This window comes from Mytilus trossulus, chromosome 2 (genome assembly GCF_036588685.1).
Source record: "Mytilus trossulus isolate FHL-02 chromosome 2, PNRI_Mtr1.1.1.hap1, whole genome shotgun sequence".
NCBI classification, from domain to species: Eukaryota; Metazoa; Mollusca; class Bivalvia; order Mytilida; family Mytilidae; genus Mytilus; species Mytilus trossulus.
In genome coordinates this window covers 21,493,244-21,515,343 of record NC_086374.1, presented here as the reverse complement: position 1 = coordinate 21,515,343, position 22,100 = coordinate 21,493,244, and the positions used below count along the sequence as shown (strand labels likewise).

The window sequence follows — 22,100 nt, the reverse complement described above, 5'->3', positions numbered from 1 at the left end:
ATTAGTTATATTAAAGTTAACAGTGCATCATCATAAATATATTCTATGGTATATCAGACTGAACTTTATCATGCTTGTTTTGTTGTAGATGCCACTGTATATTTAAGGTCCAGTTTGTCATTACTTGACACAGAAACTACTCCGTTCTGAAATGATTACACAAGAAAATCAAATGCTCAAACAAATGGAAAAAAATTGTCTAATTCCTGAATTGGCACAGGCGTTTCCTGATATTGAAATATTTGATTATACCTGAAGTGTAGCAAGCCAAACCTCGAACTTGTATAACAGTCGAATAACACTGGGATTATTTTAGAAATAAATATATTATAACCTACCGTTTTCTCCACTAAAATTAGAACGTGTTGGTGGTGGTGTTGAATTATTGGTTGTTTGTGTAACTGCCACTGCCACTACCACAACCACAACCACGATAAACACTGCTATAAATAATGGTATGGCCTAAAATAGCGAACAATTCATAAGCAAATAATATAACCAGTATATATTCGTAATTGTTTGGCAGTAATAAATGATTGCATAAAAAAAAACATATAACGGAGGACTAGATTCGTATTTTAACATATTGCCTTTTTTCCAAACGTATTAAAAATTGATTTGCTGAGCGCAGGTGGATACGACTGCAGAGGTCTAACCCTGAACAGTTTGGGCAAAAAAGGACACAATATTCGCACTTGATACAGGTCTGCATTTGGATTGTTATCAATAGTTATCAAAGGTACCAGGATATTAAATATTTCACACATCAATGGTTTCTGACACAGAATAGCTGTAGTCAAAGAACTTAAATTGGTTATGTTAATTTAATGTATATTCATGTATTTGCTTTTGTTCAATACACTATTATGTTGGCAATTGAACCCCCTCCGCCCAAATAAAACAAAAATGATTTGAAGAAATTTTCGTTTTACTTTCTGAGATCTTGAGAACGAATTGTCCCCACCCCCCACCATTTTTTAAACCTATCCCCGTTTTCTAAAAAAAATCTTTCCCTCAAGATATGGTCAAAATCTCAATTCAAATTTCCAATGGAGTTTGCCACGATAATAAACCATTTAAATACATCATCAAAGTCTCAAGGAGGAAATGACATACATAATCATGGCTTAAATTTAATAACCTTCATCAGCATTTTTGAATAAAGGAACGTCTTAAAATAAATTGACAGCTAATAATCTCAAGACAATACCACATTTCTGTAAACATAATTCAAAAGCAGTTGAAGGGAGGTTATTCACAATGTTGTCTTTGAATTACCTCCATTACACTGCTTTTAAATTATATTTGTTCTTAAAAAATTGTTCATTAACAAGGACACCTTTGTGTTCCCCCCTTTTCCCCCTAAGTCATAAACTGTTTAGGCTATAATCTCACAAAGCTAATTGTTACGATCCGTTTGTAGTATGATAATTTGAGGTATAATTTCAGAAAAATACATACACCCTTCCAAAAGTTCCGACGACGACGTGATACCGATATACGACCGTAAAGTTTCTGTATATGGTAATTGACGTAATGAACAATTATTCAATCATTCCAGCGTACATAATCTGCATCAACCATCCTTTTTCTTCTTACTTTGAATGGATATGATTTTTTAAGTATCACAGAAAATTCATTTTGATTTTAGTCGTTTAAATCTTTCAACAACATAGGCAAAATATTGAGTGTTTTGGTAAAAAGTAAAATCACAAAAATACTGAACTTAGAGGAAAATCAATTCGGAAAGTCCATAGTTACATGGCAAAATCAAATAACAAACCGCATCAAAAGCGAATGGACAAGAGCTATCATATTCCTGACTTGGTACAGTCATTTTCAAATGTAGAAAATGGTGGATTCAATTAAACCTGGTTTTATAGCGCTAACCCTAATTTATATTCTAACGTTTCTATATATTTGTACATTCCTATTTTTGTAAATGTTTGGCTATCAGTTTTTATGTACTTACTCTTGAATGCCTTTGACGAAAACTAGGTTTAATGGTATTACTTGTTCCTACTTCGCTATAATTTTGGTCTGAACTCATGGTCTACCTGAAATTTCACCATACCTTTAAAATTAATCTTTTTTGTGTTGTTTGGTTGTTGTAATATATAATTAGTTATCAAAGTGAAATCTCATTTTTTGGATAATATGAATATATATTTGTTACATTAACACATATGATATGCAATTTACTATACGAAAATCATATGCTGCATTTTACAGTTGCCAATAAGGAGACCATATCTGCATACTTTTAATTATTTTTTTGTATTATTTATAAAAAATAAATATTTGTACTTCATTGTAACGCAATCAACTCTGTTCGACACAGTTTCATATGATTACTTGCGAGCATAATTTTTATGTAAATACACTCATTCCTTAATTTAATTTTAGTTATAAATTAAGGAATGAGTGTTTATATATACAATTATTATGTTGAATAAATTAAAGGGGCAATTCCTATATAGGTTAGTCGCTTACCAAAACCAATAACAACAATAACAGCATACCCCTGATAATAATAAAGTGTTCCTAGAGCAGTTAAGGGGCTTACAACTCTTTAACAGCTTAAATATATACTGATAAGTTGCATACCTTCGACTTTATTTCAGGAAATGTTACTATACAACTATATATCAAATATAGCTTTGACTTGGGACATGTACAATGAATTGTTCAAATATAATTGAAACATACTTGATGTTTTCATTAATAATTGAATATTACCACTGAGTAAACAAGTGTGATTTTATAAGAATGTTCAGGTTTATTAATAAATTGCATTGGTTAATAAAATACTTGACCAAATAATCAAATTTCCTCTAATTCCAAGATTTTTTTAAAAACATCAACAAGTTGAGCTCTGGTTATTACACTAAAAATACTAGAAATGATATCAGTATTGTATGCATGTACTGATTTTGTGTAATGTATGGATACCTTTGTATCCGTTTGTTTCTATAAATAGATATAGGAAGATAAAATATACATGTTAAAACGTATTAACATGTTCATCTATCAATTAAAGAGGGACGAAAGATACCAGAGAGACAATCAAACTCATAAATCAAAAATAAACTGACAACGCCATTATTTCAAAATGAAAAAAAGACAAACAGACAAACAAACAATAATACACATGACAAAACATAGAAAACTAAAGAATAAGCAACACGAACCTCACTAAAAAACTAGGGGTGATCGCAGGTGCTCCGGAAGTGTAAGCAGATCCTGCTCCACATGTGGCACCCGTCGAGTTGTTTATGTTATAACAAATCCGGTAAAAAGTCTAATTATAAATGATATATCACATAATTTTGACAGGTTTCAATATTTTGTATTTTCAGGGTCAAGATAATATAGCTTACAATTTTGGGATAATTGTGATGAGTTATTAAGGTTGTCACAATTTCGAAGCATTTAAGAATATAATTGACTGTATACTGAGTAAATAAAAAAAAATCGAAGTTATCTTTGTACATAATTAATCAACACATAAATGTGTACGTTCATAATAAGCAGTACTTGTTATAATAAAGGAAGTTATACTCAGCATATTGAAAGCGAAAGTAATACATTTTATAAGTATATAAGTGTATCTATATAATTGACGTACCAATTGTTTGTTTCCGCTCTGAACAAATTAATATAACAATCAATGAATGTATACTCTGTTGTTTTAAAGATATCACGTATTGGTTACAATGTACCAAATAAAATTACATGGGCGCAGCCATTTTATGAAGGGAACATGACATAGAGATAAAAATAGATGGCTCTCTGTGATTGGTTGTTATATCTTTTATATATTTTTCTTCTGGAAAGCATTATGAATGAAGTTTCATGCAAGCACAAATTTGTCCTTAAATGTATAGTATGAAATGCCGAAATTTTTTTTTTTATGTTGCTCAAAATTAGGGAAAATTTTCTGCGAAATCGTCAGATATCGTGAAAAACCCCAAAATTCACCAAGAAAAGCCATGGGACCATATATATTTGCATATCCAACTAAGTTAGACATCACGTGACTTTTGTGACGTATTATAGCCGCCATTTTGTATTATATATTCCTATATAAAATGCATGTACGCTTCAATAAAGTTTAATTTTCTCATAAACCTGATCCGTTTTCTTACTTTTGCAAATTAATCCTTGATATTCAAACATATTTCTATCAAACAATGTTGGTCCTAACAGTTTAATTTTTGATTAAATTCGGTCAAATCGACATCGTAAAACATGCACTTTTTCTCGTCATTTCTCCGTTGACTCAATGCTAAATTACCGATACCCATGTCTACTTTTACAACAAATAAAGAAATTCTGTAAATAAAACACAAACTTTGCAAATCGATCAAGTATATTCAAACATATAGCTGGCGAAAAATACTACTTAAAACAGTTTAATTTCAGGGCAAATTCGGTCAAACATCGACTTAAAAAAGGGAATTTTCCGAGATTTTTCAAAATGGCGGCTGATGTATCATATGGAAATATTGTATCAAATCAATGATTTCTAAAGTAAGACTTTCCTAGATTATATCTAATTTTTCATAAATAATCTCTGATGTTTCTGTTATTTTCCTTAAGTGATATTTCGATATCATTGATTTCAAAATTTCTTAATAAAAAAAATAATTTAAGTGTGACACGGGAACATTTGTTTTGACAGATATTCATCTAGGAGATACTATTACCAGAAAATAGTTTCCAATATCTATAATAAAAAAAAAAATGTTTTTTAAGTTTTCGGTATATTTTATTTTTCTTAAGAAATATATTATACATTCCTTTTAGAACAAAAAAATATATTTTCATCCTAAGAGAAAAAAACACGATGTCCAATTATAATACAATGTAGATAAATATTCTATACCTTTACATTCCTTGACCGAACAGGTGAAATGTAACTTGGGTTAAATGTTACATCATAATATATTGTCAGGTAGACGTGCAAACCAAAAGCAACCAGGTGACATTCAACATCCTGTCAGTGTGTATACATGTTTTACCAGAGTTTAAATTTTGTGATATACAAAAGTTTTCATAAATGTACAAATAAATATCTTCTCCTTCCCGTGTCAAATCAGAAGAAGTATGGTTCATAATAAACTATGTTAATATTATGAAAATTTCAGTTAAAAAATATTTTTTGCTTAAAAGTCGTTCAAATATTTTTATGTTTCTATGATTATTTCAAAGAAATATTCTGATTTAAATTTTAATTTAAATTAATTTCGATCATTGAATATGATTTTTTTGTTATTTATTTTTTAATTCAATATTTAAAGCTAAATCCAGGCAATGAATCGATATAAAGTTTAAATTGTGTAAAAAAAAGAGTTATTGTATACATTCCAGCAGAGACGTATATGATACGATTGATCTGGTTTTAACACTATTGTATACCCTATGATATCTATCGACAGAGTTATCGGTCCTGAATAGGACTGATATAGTTGGGTATGGAGTGCGGTAAAATCACAAAAAGATATCGAGCTTCAATTAGACAACAACAGATTTTCCATAATTAGTTTAATGAAAACGCCTTTTAAGGAGATAATTGCTAAAAATAGCATTGCCGGCAACGGGGCCACCATTTAGTACTTTATATCCTATAATGGTCTCAAAATATGTCAAAAATTGTATTTTCAGAAAGATTTAGACATAAAAAACGCTTTACTAGTGTTGTGATTTGTGTGAATAATTCCGTTTTCATGCTATAGCCTGTTTCTTATTTGCATTCAAAATACGGGTAGGTACAGGATTTCATCGCCTTGGTGTGTCTTTTCTGTTTTTATCCAAAATTTGTCTTACAGGCTTGATAGTCATACATAGGCCTAGCTTTTGGCGATACTTGTTTGATCTTGTCACATCACATGACACAGAAATCTTCGGATTTAACCCTCCCCCTTTTTTTGGTAAAAACGGCTCCAAGGGTATTTGCATACACTAAACGATTTCGCATCATTCAAAATATTTACCAGACTACTTGTATAGCTAATATAGACCACCAGAAGCTGTTTTTTACGAAAAGAAGCTAAAATGTGCACATGTATCCGATTTATAAAGCTATAGTCCGTTTCAAATTAGTGAATTTATTTCATATTGAACTGGTCCGAATTTTTAATTTGTTTTTCAGTACAGTGTCACTCAAATTACATTTTCTGTTGATCAATATCAGAAGCACATGATTACTTCGAAAAGGCAATACTAACAAAGAGACAAAATATTACACCTGCAACAAACAGTACCGTTATGTCTATAAAAATCAGTGTAATTTTTTACCAATTTTTAAACAGGGGTAGGCTCCAGAAATTAATTCCTGTGTATTATACAGTTTACAATGAAATATTTTGCATAGTAGAATGAAGTCAAGCAATGTTCAAGTAACTAATGCGGCCAAAAAAATCAAATTTCAAAAATTGTTTATTACCGTATAGGTTACAATGTACCAAATAAAATTACATGGGCGCAGCCATTTTATGAAGGGAACATGACATAGAGATAAAAATAGATGGCTCTCTGTGATTGGTTGTTATATCTTTTATATATTTTTCTTCTGGAAAGCATTATGAATGAAGTTTCATGCAAGCACAAATTTGTCCTTAAATGTATAGTATGAAATGCCGAAATTTTTTTTTTATGTTGCTCAAAATTAGGGAAAATTTTCTGCGAAATCGTCAGATATCGTGAAAAACCCCAAAATTCACCAAGAAAAGCCATGGGACCATATATATTTGAGTGCGGTAAAATCACAAAAAGATATCGAGCTTCAATTAGACAACAACAGATTTTCCATAATTAGTTTAATGAAAACGCCTTTTAAGGAGATAATTGCTAAAAATAGCATTGCCGGCAACGGGGCCACCATTTAGTACTTTATATCCTATACGAATTTCTATTTCCCACAACCACTTACCTGGTCAATTCAACGAATTAAAATCTAAATATAGATACTGGGATTTTTTAACATTTTAATGCGTCACTGATAAGGAGGCTCGAGGGTATCCAAATTTTAGAAAAAAAAGTAAACATTTTGTTTTTCATTATCAAATTTGATTTATTACACTCTTAATTGTTACTTTATGAAATGGTACAAAATCCGTCCAAAAATCTATTTGGTTTGGCCACAGATGAATTTTGAAATGTTTGTGTCATTAAAAAGCTCCAATTCCGCTTTTACCTATATTTCTGCCATCAGTTCAACAGAAAAGTACCTTTTAAATTACAAAAATGCTTCTTTCGATGACAGATTGTGAGCTTAAATAAATAGTGACCCCCTTTTTAAAATTTTCTATTAAATATATAATTGAGTTCATTTAAAGAACAAAATAACAAAATTCTATATTGACAAAAAAAAAGATTTATACCCGCGAGTCCCCTTAATATATAATATAACATATAAGTATAACTCTAGGAAATGATAATTTAATTGTTTTACGCGCACTTGTTTTCCTATTTTATCATATACCAGAGGTGGTGCACAAGGCAGACAATGTGTACAAATCCGTATAGTGGGACACTAAATACATGTATACCACTCGATTGGAAATCCAAACTTTTCCTATTTCATAATGACCATACATAATTCTGATATCAATTTCTCATCTTCATTGTACCTAGTATGCACAGTGGTATATACACCACCATGTAATGTACTTTATCATATCATATTTCCAAACACAATCTCAGTCAGAGGAAACTATATAATGTGATCGCCAGATAGCCTGTCATCTGGAATTCGGATGTAAAGAAACTTTTAACGCTTCCTAATCTATAATGGCAATTTTACTTTTTTTTAAGAACCTATGTTATTTCAACTGATCGGGCAGAGCTTAATTTGCATAAAGACAGTCTATTTGAAGATGTGTGTGATAAGGGTGATTGCCGTTATAATTATTATTGAATTCTAATCATCTATCAGTGTCACCAAACGCATATACAAAAAAACTTAGTGTATGATATAAGACGAATAACTAGACACTATATTGATGAGTTTATTCCAATACTCCTGTATGTAGGTGGACTGGTCTTATATATATACGCGAATTTCTTAAACCCTTTCCAGTCAAGTAATAGAGTTGTACTAAAAGCTTTCCATTTTTAAGTGTCATTGTTATCATCTCTCTTTGTATAACCTATAAAGATGAATACAGACAGGGACACACTCAACCATCCCCTCTAAAATCTGTCTACAATTGTTGAGGTCCCATTTCAACTTATCTCAAATCCTTACTTTTGATGTGAACTTTAAGCAGAAGTGAATTTCCTATAACTATGATAGACGATTTTATGTGAATGAAGGTCTTGTATAGCAAGAAAAGATTCATGCCGTCGACGTCACCGTGCATCCTATCCCTTAGAATACTACTTTGTGGTAATGACAAATATATTACATATTTGTTCTTAAAACGCAAAACAAAGGTAGTAAGAAAAGAAGAAGGCCAAATTCTTACAGTAAATACATATGCTATCCCCTCGCCCGGTTCTCAGTTTTAAATGATAAAAAAGAAGAAGACTTTTTATTTCCAATGATGGGCACAAAGAGCATATTAATAACAATATCAATACATAATTACATTTGATGTATGTTTCATTATAATACTTTATTCTGAATTTCTAATTGCACATCACATGTTATTCCTCAAGTAATTGCATCACTCAATAAAACTTTTCATTCATGATAACACGTGGTGCCACAATAAAGTGCACAGGTGAATTGAATAAAAAAAAGTTATAAAATTCGTGTTTCATGAGCATAGCTAAAACATGTAATTATAAGTATTGAATGCTTCTTTTTGTAGCTTCGTAGGGTTGTAAAAGCGTTGACCGTGCGCACATTTTTAGAATGAAGCGCTACCGCGCTTCATACAAAATGTACTTCGGTGAACGCTTTTACACCCCAATGATTTTACAAAATGAAGCAGTCAATTCTTAATTGTCATACTACAATTCAAAAATTGAGATGCAAAAGAAAGAAAATCGAAGTTCTTTAAATAAAGAATCTATTGTATTTTTAAATATAGAATGCATATTCATGCAAGTGTTGTTGGTATAGATAACAAACAGACAACCAAAAAAAAAAAGATATCGATATATGTATAGTATACAACGAGTTTGATCAAATAAACATATAATAACTAGCCAAAAAAAAATAAAGTGAAGCATTTTTCCATGAGTCATCGTGCATGTGTCGTGTGTTAACAGTATTATTGTTTTCTGAAGGCAGCTGACACCTTTTATTCCTCAAGTATGTGGTAGTTAAAATAAATTAAACACATAGAGTAATGAAATGTATTGTCTTACCTTACTGAGTTAATGATATTTCTAAATTGAAAGACAACTGCCAGCTCAGGTTTTTTTATTTGTGGATGTGGGAATTTTTTAGGTTAAAGGTTCATAAATCCAAAATCTATATTTATATTTAACATAACAATCCCATATTCTATCTATTTTTAGACCACCTTGTATTGACTGGAAGATTTAAATCCGTAGACTGAAACATATACATGTATACCATTCGATTAGAAGCCCATATGAATAAATATAAATATACATGTCAAGGTTGATGATCTGAAACTAATCAGATGCCGATTTCATCACAAGTGCGATTAAAACTACTATCGAAATTGAATAAGATAAATTATCTTATAAAAATTAATTTGGCTCGTTTAATTTTCATAAAAAATATTGTCAAAGTATTTACTTTGACACTTTAACAAAAATCAAAAAGTATGCTTAAACATTTGATGAAAAAGAAAGAAACTAACAAATTTTTACAAGATATGCAAATTAGGTCATGATTTGTTGCCATGGTAACAATGTCCCAATATTTTTTTTATACCTTGTACCTTATATTTTGTACAGTAATTTAAAAATATGTATGATAACTTTGAAATTTGCAGTAATTTTTGGGCCAAAAAACTTAAGGACCTTATTGCCCCCACTGCTTTATTAATTTTTCAATGAAATAGCGTTATCATAATAGGTATAGGAATAGTTCTTGAAAATATACCATATAGCATGTATTTACGAAAAGGTTAATGGATGTTTTAGCTTCTCACTCCTAGCACAAAATGTGTGAATTCCCCCTTCCCTATTTGGATAGAAATAAATCGTGCAATTTGTATTTACAAAAATATAAATAAATGGATGCATACAATTATCTTCATCTGCGTACCGTCTGTATCAATTGATTCATATGCCATGTATTATTAATAACATAGTGTGCTCGTGACCTAATACGGTGTATAAGGGATCAGTAAATTTCATATTGGGTGAGAATCCGTTTTTCTATAGCTTAATTTTTTTATTGTTTTATGTGTACATGTTTTGTTTTAATGGTACATATTAAAAGGTATAATTTGAATTAGAAACTGATATCTTCTTTTACATATTCAAACATCGAACAGCTCAAGGGACATGAGGGTTTAGGATTAACGTTAAGAAAGTTGTTAAATATTTTGATATGTTCATGCAGTCATTTTAATTTATATAGACATTACACAATATTTATTTTTTCCATTCATGAAACCTTATTTCCAAACACAGTTTTAGTCAGAGGAAAATAAAGTATCTGTGGCCGCCAGACATCTATCTGTCATCCGGAATATAAGAAAACTGTTCACCCTTCTTTATCTATATTGGGGATTTTCCTCTTGTTTTTTTCCTTTTTAAGAAATGTTACATTTGTACCAAGGATTTCTATTTCTTAAGTATCATTCTTATCGTCTTCCTTTGTGTGACCTATAACGATTAATTTAGGCAGGAGCACACTCAACAACCCTCTCTAAAATATGTCTACAATTGTTGAGATCCCATTTGAACTTATCTCAATTCCTAACTTTTGATATGAATTTTGATCAGGAGTTAACTTCCTATACAAAATAGAAGAAAGGACAAAAGAGCACACATGTGTAAAGCAATTCAATTTGAATCGAGTTCATGATAGTTAAATATGAGTTAGACCATATATAGTATGTATAGCAGGGAAAGCCTCATGGCGTTGACGTCACCATGTACCTCTACCCCCTAAAAATACTACTTTAATTGTGATAATGACAAATACATAGCATATACTTGTTCTTAAACGAGCAATATAGATATTGAGAAATGAAGAAGGCAAAATTTCTACTACATATACATGTGCTAGCCATGCTTTCAGTTCTAATCTAGTAATTTGTTCCTATTAGTTCTATGATTCTTCAATATATATATATATATATATATATATAAGTACGTCTGAGTCAGTGACAACCCTACAATAGATGTATCCATCGGATCGCCATCAATGATGGTGATACATGGCTGTGTACATAATGTATATACAACTCGTCTAAACATCAACCCAACAATGTTAGATCTGTAAATTTGCTTTCGCAAATTTTTGGTTCTTCCCTCGCCGGGATTCGAACCCATGCTACTGTGATATCGTGACACCAAATCGCCTGCACTGCAGCCGTCCCGCTAGACCACACAACCACCTGGGCTCTCAATAAAAAGAGCTTTCGGTGGCCATATGAATATAATTATTTTCTGTGACTGTATCTTACATTAATTTGTAGGATCCTTTACTACAGATAATTTAGCTGATCTGTAACAATAACACCTTCATGCCTTATATATCATGTACTGTAGTACGCCGCTAGATTAAAACTGACGTGGAAAGGTAACATATGGCCACCGAAAGCTCTTTTTATTGAGAGCCCAGGTGGTCGTGTGGTCTAGCGGGACGGCTGCAGTGCAGGCGATTTGGTGTCACGATATCACAGTAGCATGGGTTCGAATCCCGGCGAGGGAAGAACCAAAAATTTGCGAAAGCAAATTTACAGATCTAACATTGTTGGGTTGATGTTTAGACGAGTTGTATATATATATATATATATAAACATCAAAGGCAGGTTTGCTTACCTTGTTTTTGTCTGAGATGTTTATTAAATTAAAACTAGAAACCCAAGGCAACTTCAGATTTATACTAAGGTTTTATATTACTATGAATGTAAAAATCCACGATCTATATTTAGAACATAAAAATTCCAGGTGTATATTTATATAAATCGATGCAAAGTTATCATGCTATCTATTTTTAACCCTTGATTATTTCCAACTTGTAAGATATAGGGAGATTTTCTTATCTATCCTACAAATGATCAGACGTGGGCTTCAAAACACATATACAGTTGTAGCAGATTTGTGTGAATTTGAAGGCAATGAGTATGATATATAAATAATAATCGAATAGTAATTAGTGTTTTTCTATGAAAAACCGAAAGTGTCGTACTTCCAACTTTGTAATACAGGAATAGTAATCCTTTTTTTAACTTAAGATTCTTGCTTCGCAATTCTTAATTTGTAACTTGGCTTGGCGCATATGACAAAATATATACATATACAAAAGTCATGAAAACAAGAAAAATTTCATATGCTTAATATGATGATACATTTTGTATTATGGTCATTTATTATTCTTAAAACAGATGTGGCGGCGGTCGGAACTTTCGATGATAGATAATCAAAATCAATCATAACAAACTCGGCCTAAACCCCGACCTATCGCCTATCACATTATTTATTGATTAGTGCATTGATGATAATGTTTAACGATGTGATAACTTCCCTTATTGAAATATTAGTTGAATTTCACTCAGACACATACATTTATCTGTTGAATCACAAATCTCTTTTCTTCAATTAAAGACTGTTTTTTACACTGTAAATGAACACTTAGGCTGTGTTCACATTGTCCTAAACTCGGTGTTATGTTAGTGTAACTCACACATAAACTAAATATAATTACGTTCCCATTGATAAAACTCAATGTTTACATGTAGTTTAAATCATGTTTTGCCTACATGCAGTCGATAGTCGATGTAGGCCTTGTGTAGGTTCAGTGTACACAAAACTAGGCATTCCGAACTGTAATTTTTTCATTTATACATAAAAAAAAGAAACGATTTTTATATAAAATTGATACTTATAACACTTATTAATAAAGTTCTTTACAGAAATATTTGTCTAAACTTGATATATTTATTTGTTATAAAACACTTTACGTAGCCTTATTAGCCCCTTATCAAGACTCATCCATCATCTTTGCCGAACACATAATTTATTAGAAAAGGTCTTCCCATATCGACTGGACGTACACACTTGACAGAAATATTTGCCACTGGCATTTTTTCAAACAACGATTCACTCATTAATGCATTACTGAAAAAGGGAGAGGTTACTTGTTTGTTTGTGTAGAATCTCAGATCCGTTAAAATACAATTAGAAAAAAAATATATCACCCTCTTCTTTTGCCAAAGAAAAACTTGTACTGAGTCCGATTTTTTTCTCGCGCGAAAGTTAATATTTATTTCGATGATAGGAATACAATATTTAACACTTTAATGTATGGGGAAACTTTGGATTCAGAATATTTTTTCATTCTAATCATCTGTATGACCCAATTTTTTTTTAAATCAAATTGTGGAAAAATCCATCCCCCTTTTTAGCTCACCTAGCCCGAAGGGCCAAGTGAGCTTTTCTCATCACTTGGCGTCCGTCGTCCGTCGTCGTCCGTCGTCGTCCGTCGTCGTCGTCGTCCGTCGTCGTTAACTTTTACAAAAATCTTCTCCTCTGAAACTACTGGGCCAAATTTAACCAAACTTGGCCACAATCATCATTGGGGTATCTAGTTTAAAAAATGTGTGGCGTGACCTGGTCAACCAACCAAGATGGCCGCCACCGCTAAAAATAGAACATAGGGGTAAAATGCAGTTTTTGGCTTATAACTCAAAAACCAAAGCATTTTGAGGAAATCTGACATGGGATAAAAATGTTTATCAGGTCAAGAACTATCTGCCCTGAAATTTCCAGATGAATCGGTCAATCGGTTGTTGGGTTGCTGCCCCTGAATTGGTAATTTTGAAGAAATTTTGCTGTTTTTGGTTATTATCTTGAATATTATTATAGATAGAGATAAACTGTAAACGGCAATAATGTTCAGCAAAGTAAGATCTACAAATAAGTCAACATGACCAAAATGGTCAGATGACCCGTTTAGGAGTTATGGCCCTTTATAGTCAATTTTTAACCATTTTTCGTAAATTAAAGTAATCTTTTACAAAAATCTTCTCCTCTGAAACTACTTGGCCAAATTAATCCAAACTTGGCCACAATCATCTTTGGGGTATCTAGTTTAAAAAATGTGTGGCGTGACCTGGTCAACCAACCAAGATGGCCGCCACCGCTAAAAATAGAACATAGGGGTAAAATGCAGTTTTTGGCTTATAACTCAAAAACCAAAGCATTTTGAGGAAATCTGACATGGGATAAAAATGTTTATCAGGTCAAGAACTATCTGCCCTGAAATTTTCAGATGAATCGGTCAATCGGTTGTTGGGTTGCTGCCCCTGAATTGGTAATTTTGAGGAAATTTTGCTGTTTTTGGTTATTATCTTGAATATTATTATAGATAGAGATAAATTGTAAACAGCAATAATGTTCAGCAAAGTAAGATCTACAAATAAGTCAACATGACCAAAATGGTCAGTTGACCCCTTAAGGAGTTATTGCCCTTTATAGTCAATTTTTAACAATTTTCATTAATTTGGTAAATTTATGTCAATTTTTACCAAATATAGTTCTCTGTTACTAATGGGCAAAGTTCATGATAGATATAATTGTAAGAAGCAAAATCGTTCAGTAAAGTAAGAACTTCAAACACATCACCATCACCAAAATACAATTTTGTCATGAATCCATTTGTGTCCTTTGTTTAATATGCACATAGACCAAGGTGAGCGACACAGGCTCTTTAGAGCCTCTAGTTTTTAAAGTCAAATGGTCGTTCCCTTACTGCTAGAAAAGTTGTTTGGAAGTTTGAATTCGGTTTCTACGTAATGAACATTTAAATGACATAAAGTTTACAAATGTGAACAAATCTTATGTACAGGTAACTAAACAAGGTGTATAGATGTGGACAAATCTTATGTGAAACTAGTGTACAGTTCATTAAACCAAATGTAAACATGTTTACTGTACACGGCGTTTGGTGTGAACACGGCCTTAATCAAATATACAAGGGATGTAGAGTGGCATAACCATTTGAATATGGAGTAATTAAATCCGTTTCGAATAGCAGAAAAGATTCTTTGCATACAGAAATTTAAAGAGGCATCATTTTTACTTCAATATAAGGCAAATCTTTTTAAACATGACCAAATCTTTAAGCGAAAATTCAAATAACAAATAAACCGAACACGGAGAAAAATTCGAAACGGAAAGGACCAATGCAATTGGCAAAATCAAAAGCTCAAACACATAAAACGTAATGATAACAACTGTCATATATTCCTGACTTGGTACAGGCATTTTCATGTAAATGGTAGGTTAAACCTGGTTAAACCTCGCAATTTAATTTATACTGATCTATGAAAATATTAAAAACTAAAAATACACCCTCTCCCAAAATGTCACATTTTATATATTCAAGTTTCTCAAGAAGCAAAGACAGGACTGTAAGTGAAACAGAGCTTAGCATGCATGCAGTTATGTTCCTTTTAGAAAATTGAACATTATTTACATATTAATATTATTATTTTTTTCATAAAAATTGTGTTACATTTCTTTTGATTGAATGTTGTTACGGGTAATATTTGTTACCATGGCAACTGTTGTTAACAATAGTTATTAATGGTAGTTTGAGAGTTAAAGTATATTAATGCTTCTATTTTTTTTTTGAAAGGTTTGGAAACAATTTAGAATAGTGAAGTACCTATACTGCAGAATTTTACATATAAGACAAGGGGAAAATACGTTGATATTGTGATGAAATTAAAGAGAGTCCCACACTATATTCTATTTATTTTGGTCAAGTAGTTTTCAAACTAAGTTATTACAATGCTAGCTTTGAGAGGGTTAGCGCTATAAAACCAGTTTTAATCTTCTATTGTCTACATTTGAAAATGCCTGTACCAAGTCAGGAATATGACAGTTCTTGTTCATTCGTTTTGTGATGCGTTTTCTTATTTGATTGTGCCATGTGATTATGGACTTTCCGAATTGATTTTCCTCTAAGTTCAGTATTTTTGTGATTTTACTTTTTTTTTTATCCAATTCGGTACAGTAGTATTCAAACTTAATAACTACAATGCTAAAGCTGCTGTACACATATTCACTTCTCTGAAAAACGCATGAGAAAATTTGATAATTTCACAAAAATCAAAATTTCAGAAAAGTTGGAAACATGCATTTCTTAGTAATTTGTTTAAAAAATACAAATTTCGTTGACATGCGATCTTAATAAAACTGAAGCTTTTGGTGCAGTAGTATTCAAACTTAATAAGTACAATGCTAAAGATGCTGTACACATATGCACCTCTCTGAAAAGTGCATGAGAAAATTTGATAATTTCACAAAAATCTAAATTTCAGAAAAGTTTAAAACATGCATTTTAAACAAGAAAAATAGAAGTAAGTTCTGAAACATGTTAAAACTAAGTATAAAAGACTTAATCACTTTGAAAGGCCGATAGTCTAAATACCACATGTGAAAAAAGTCAGTTAAAATAAATTCGTTACATAGTGTGCTTGCGACCTTATACGATACATATATGCGGTCAGAAAATTCCATAAATCGTATCAGGTCACTAACACGCCATGTTACTAATAATGTACTTATAGAAAAGGTTGAAATACTTCAAATGAATAGATTACATATGCAGTTCGGAGTTACTGAAGGGATAGTCACTTGAACTATGATTTAGGCTGAACAAAACCACCAAAGTATTTAGCTGGGTATTACATTCTGGGACATAGCCAAAGATGTATTATGATATATCGTTAAGAGTCAAATGACAGCAAGATTGCAGCTTCTGCTTTAGAATTGATCAAGGCGTAAGACAAGATAGAGTCTTGTCAATTCATTTGTAAAACAAGTCAGGAGTAAGACAGTTGTTGTCTATTTATTTTATGTGTTTGGGATTTTGATTTTGCAGTTTGATTTGGGACTTTCCGTATTTAATTGTACTGAGGAGTTCAGTATTTTCGTTATTTTACTTTATACTGATTAATTATTTTTTAAACAAAACAATAAAATACAGTCCTAGATTATCAAAATATTGAGTCTGATTATATAATCGCTGTAAAAACGGCCAAGTAATAAAATAATCCAAAACACGAGGATGCTCTTCCTGTGATCATAAGGAAATCAAGTTGTGATATGGACACAGTTTACCGTGACAACGAAAAGTATTATATCCAAAATCGAATATCAATGTGCAGTGATAAAAAAAATATTTTGTTTTCCATCATTATATCTGTAATATACAATAACATTTGTTTTCAATTTAAGAACAAAGATAATGGCATACAACAATCCTGCTTTCCAAGAGATCACAGATTTCAAATACAGCATCTTATGAAAAGTAAACAAAAGAAAAATTCAAACAAGAATTACAAATCATCACGATCGAATAAAAAAAGTCTTGAATTAAGTGCTAATTATATAAAAATCAAAGGTGAGAATACACCCCTTAAACTCATGATAATAACTTCCGATTAAAATAAAATAAATCTTGACAAAGGATTAGTATTTGCAAGAACAACTTCATACTTTCTGACTCATAGTAGAGTCCGTGGGGCAAATGGATTTTACCCTAGAACATCATTCATCATTCCCTACCGTATATTAAACCATGATTATTTTTTAGCCTCAAAACATTACATATTCTAATGAATTATAAACAGCGGTATACTACTGTTGTCTTTACTAATCAAAGACATGATCATGATGTAACATAAAAAGTAAAATCACAAAAATACTACAGGAAAATCAATTATTATATCTGTAATATACAATAACATTTGTTTTCAATTTAAGAACAAAGATAATGGCATACAACAATCCTGCTTTCCAAGAGATCACAGATTTCAAATACAGCATCTTATGAAAAGTAAACAAAAGAAAAATTCAAACAAGAATTACAAATCATCACGATCGAATAAAAAAAGTCTTGAATTAAGTGCTAATTATATAAAAATCAAAGGTGAGAATACACCCCTTAAACTCATGATAATAACTTCCGATTAAAATAAAATAAATCTTGACAAAGGATTAGTATTTGCAAGAACAACTTCATACTTTCTGACTCATAGTAGAGTCCGTGGGGCAAATGGATTTTACCCTAGAACATCATTCATCATTCCCTACCGTATATTAAACCATGATTATTTTTTAGCCTCAAAACATTACATATTCTAATGAATTATAAACAGCGGTATACTACTGTTGTCTTTACTAATCAAAGACATGATCATGATGTAACATAAAAAGTAAAATCACAAAAATACTACAGGAAAATCAATTCGGAAAGTCCATAATCACATGGCACAATCAAATAACAAAACGCATCAAAAACGAATGAACAAGAACTTTCATATTCCTGACTTGGTACAGGCATTTTCAAATGTAGAAAATGGTGGAATAAACCTGGTTCTATAGCGCTAACCCTCTCACTTTAATGACAGAGTCATCAAATTCCGTTATATTTACATTGATGCGTTAAATAAACAGGCACAATGAATAAAATAGTCAAAATAAGGGTAGATTAATCATCGTCGTATAACAATTTTAAAAGGGACAATTTAAAAGAACACAAAAACATGTACTATCTACGAACACATTCATTGATTAGAGTGTCTGACGTCAGAAAATGTTATACGTCACATAAATTTGTCGTTCAATGTGCATAAAAAAAAATTAAAATTTCATAGGCAATGTTAGCATACAGGGTTAAAAAATCATAAGTATGTAAGAATAAATTTCAGAAATAGACCGACATTTAAACTAGTCCAAAAGATATTATATAGAATTTATAAGAATTCACAAATAGTTAATTCCACTACGTGATTGAATGATTTTGACTTTTGTGGTTCAACGTATATTATAATTCATAATAGAAATATATCATAATGACATATAATAGAACAATATCATACTGACGGGATCTTTTAAAGTACAGAGTCACGTTATAAGAACAAAAGAAATACACAAAGTCGCATATACAAAACAAACCACCAAAAAATGAAAGCCAATACAAACACATTGACGAGATGTATTAGTACCGAGCCATGTCAAACGGATATCACATAAAACCATTCAACAGTCAAAGTAATATTAATAATAGAACAAAGACGACTGAAAGATCATCTATTCAAGATATAAGCTAAGATTTATAGTTTTCCTTTAGATAGACTGCTATTTTGGATGTATAATCCAAAATTCAACTGATGGAGGATTGGAAAAGAGCTGCGACGATACCAAAGGGATTTAATATTCTATCTAACTACAATGGTCATCCATGACAACATTTCAAATGTATCATAAACCTTTAAGAAGAAAATGGTAACCTCAAGTTCAAGGGTAGTGCCTTATTTTATGCAAATTTTCTCAAGTACAATAAAACCGCATTAAAGCTTCGCTAACGCATACACAAATTGACCTTTTAAAATAGACCCATTGTGCATAGTTTTTCCGATAGACCTCTAAAAATAATCAATTCTTGGCAATCTGCCAAAAAAATGGAAATGTCGTTGATACCAAAAAATTGTGTCTTAAAGATATTAGATACTTTTATGAAAAAAATATAGCCCCAAATAGTCAGTGGATTAAACATTTTGGGAAAGAACTACAATGGGAAATATTTGGGATACTTTGAATACGACTTTAACAAATAGGAAAACTAAACAACGTCAATGGAAGTTACTCCTTAATATAATTTACACAGAACAAAAAATGAATCGGTCAAACGGAAAGTGTCACTTTTCTATTGAAGGAGAATCACTGTTTCATCTTTTTATTTACTGTATACTAGTGGAAGACGTTCACCGAATTGATAATTTGGAAAACAAGAAACAAGAAACATACCAAAATATCAAAGAAGGATATATGTAAATCGATGATTTTCAATATGAAAATTAATTCTTGTTCAAATCCTCTAAATTACATACAAACAATGAAGCATTTTCTACTATGTTCGACACTTTAAGTGTATAAATATATTTTAGCTAGTGTAATGACCTCTTTAATACTAAATAAACTATCTTATTCATTGCTGTCAACTTCCTTTATGTATTTTCTATTGGTTATGTTAATTTTGTATATTTAAATACTTGTAACAAGGACATGTACTGACTGATCATATAGTAGAAACAGGTATATATTATAAGCAAATATGTACTTACCATGTATTTAAAAAACAAATAGGTTGTAAGTACTATAAAATATGAACTGCTAATAAATAAATACAGGTAGCTCTTTTGTGAGAACGAATCCGATAGAACGAATACTATAACCAAATGATTATATTAGGTGTGAGGTATAGATATATAGATCAAAGATTATATTACATGTACATGTGTACAGAAAAAGATTATGATTATCCAGATAGATGTTGCATGATTATTTAAAATGAGAGTTTTTTTATCATATGCTTTTCTCCGACAAATGAGCCTGTGAAAATCGGGGCCCCTTAGTTGCTTCCCTGGGCAACTTAGGGTTGATGTAACAGGTAACTGAAATGTTTAAAATTAAAAGTAAAAAAAAGCATCATAAACTATATTTAAGACGAGACATTTGTTCTTAAATGGATCTCTTTCAAACTCGCAATGTTAGCCAGAATATACTTTTCTTGAAGATAGCTCTTTTAAGAACACTTTGCCAAAAAGTAGACAGAAATTATTACAAATCATTATTATCTTAACCGTAAGAAAGTGTGTAATCTTAAGAATAGAGGGAAATAAAGTGATGAAAACTGATTGGTTGAAACTTACATAAGTTTCAAAAGAGGGACGAAAGATACCAAAGGGACAGTCAAACTCATAAATCTAAAACACACTGAAAACGCCAAGGCTAAAAATAAAAAAGAAAAACAGAAAAACAATAGTACACACGACACAACATAGAAAACTAAAGAATAAACAACACGAACCCCACCAAAAACTAGGGGTGATCTCAGGTGCTCCGGAAGGGTAAGCAGATCCTGCTCCACATGTGGCACCCGTCGTGTTGTTTATGTGATTACAAATCCGGTAAATAGTCTAATTCGGTAGGTCACATTCATGAAAGGGAAGGGGATTGTAGTTACGACGTAAGGAACATATCCGATATCATTTGTGAAACGGTTATTCAATAACGGTCAACCAACTCGTGATGGCGTCCGTAAAATTTACGAAGGGATGATTTCAACTTCACCATTTGGAACTCTTGGTTTAATAGCTTCCTTGTGAGCAGTAACCCTCTATCAAGAAAATCATGATAGGAAATGCAAGCACGGGAATATCGTATCAATTGGGAGATATATACCCCGTACGCAGGTGCTGCTGGAATGTTGCTACTTAGAAATGGAAAGTTCACAATTGGAAAGCTGAAATTTGTCGTAAAGTTTTGTTTTCAACCGACCCTCATTGTCAATTTCTAGATGTAAGTCAAGATGTGAAGCCGACTCAACTGTATCTGTAGTATCCTTTATCTCCAATTCGATGGGATAGATGCGTTCCACATAGTCACCAAATTTTGAATTGTTTAGTGAAAGAACGTCATCTATATAGCGGAAAGTAGAGTTAAAGGATATTGCTAACTTTTTATCTTTCTTCCTAAGAAGTTCTTGCATGAAGTCAGCCTAATAATAATAAAGAAACAAGTCGGCAAGTAGAGGGACATAGTTTGTTTCCATTGGGATGCCGACAGTCTGTTGAAAAACATGTCCTCCGAACGTTACAAATAAGTTGTCAATCAAGAAATCAAGCATCTTGATAATATCGGTTTCAGAGAATTTTTTATTCGAATCAGAGTGATTCTTTACAAAGTAGGATTTATTCCTCCCTAAGACAAGATACTTGTATCGACGTTTGCCATTCTTTTTAATAAAGCAAAGCAATACCAACTCTTTCAATTTGTCTTTTAGTTTGGAATGTGGAATACTTGTGTAAAGAGTAGAAAAGTTAAATGTTTTAAAACTGTTACAAGAAGAAAGAGAGTTAGATTGTATGTACTCTAAAAGATCTTTGGAATTTTTAAGTATCCACATCTGATTCACCTCT

General features: G+C 31.4%; 1 protein-coding gene across 3 annotated transcripts in view; it reads right to left on the bottom strand.

The window, feature by feature from the left end:
• LOC134706726 (uncharacterized) overlaps positions 1-22,100 on the bottom strand; it is a 31,858-nt gene that overhangs the window by 8,381 nt on the left and 1,377 nt on the right. Inside the window, exons 1-3 of one of the 3 annotated variants that reach the window (XM_063565922.1) lie at positions 11,926-11,971; positions 1,973-2,057; positions 339-462 (exon numbers count right to left, since the gene is read on the bottom strand). In XM_063565922.1, coding sequence (XP_063421992.1) covers positions 339-462; positions 1,973-2,050 — 202 coding nt within the window. In that variant the 5' untranslated portion in view covers positions 2,051-2,057; positions 11,926-11,971. Of the gene's footprint in view, positions 1-338; positions 463-1,972; positions 2,058-3,628; positions 3,650-11,925; positions 11,972-22,100 lie in introns of those variants that run through there. The other 2 variants (XM_063565924.1, XM_063565923.1) reach the window with 2 other exon arrangements.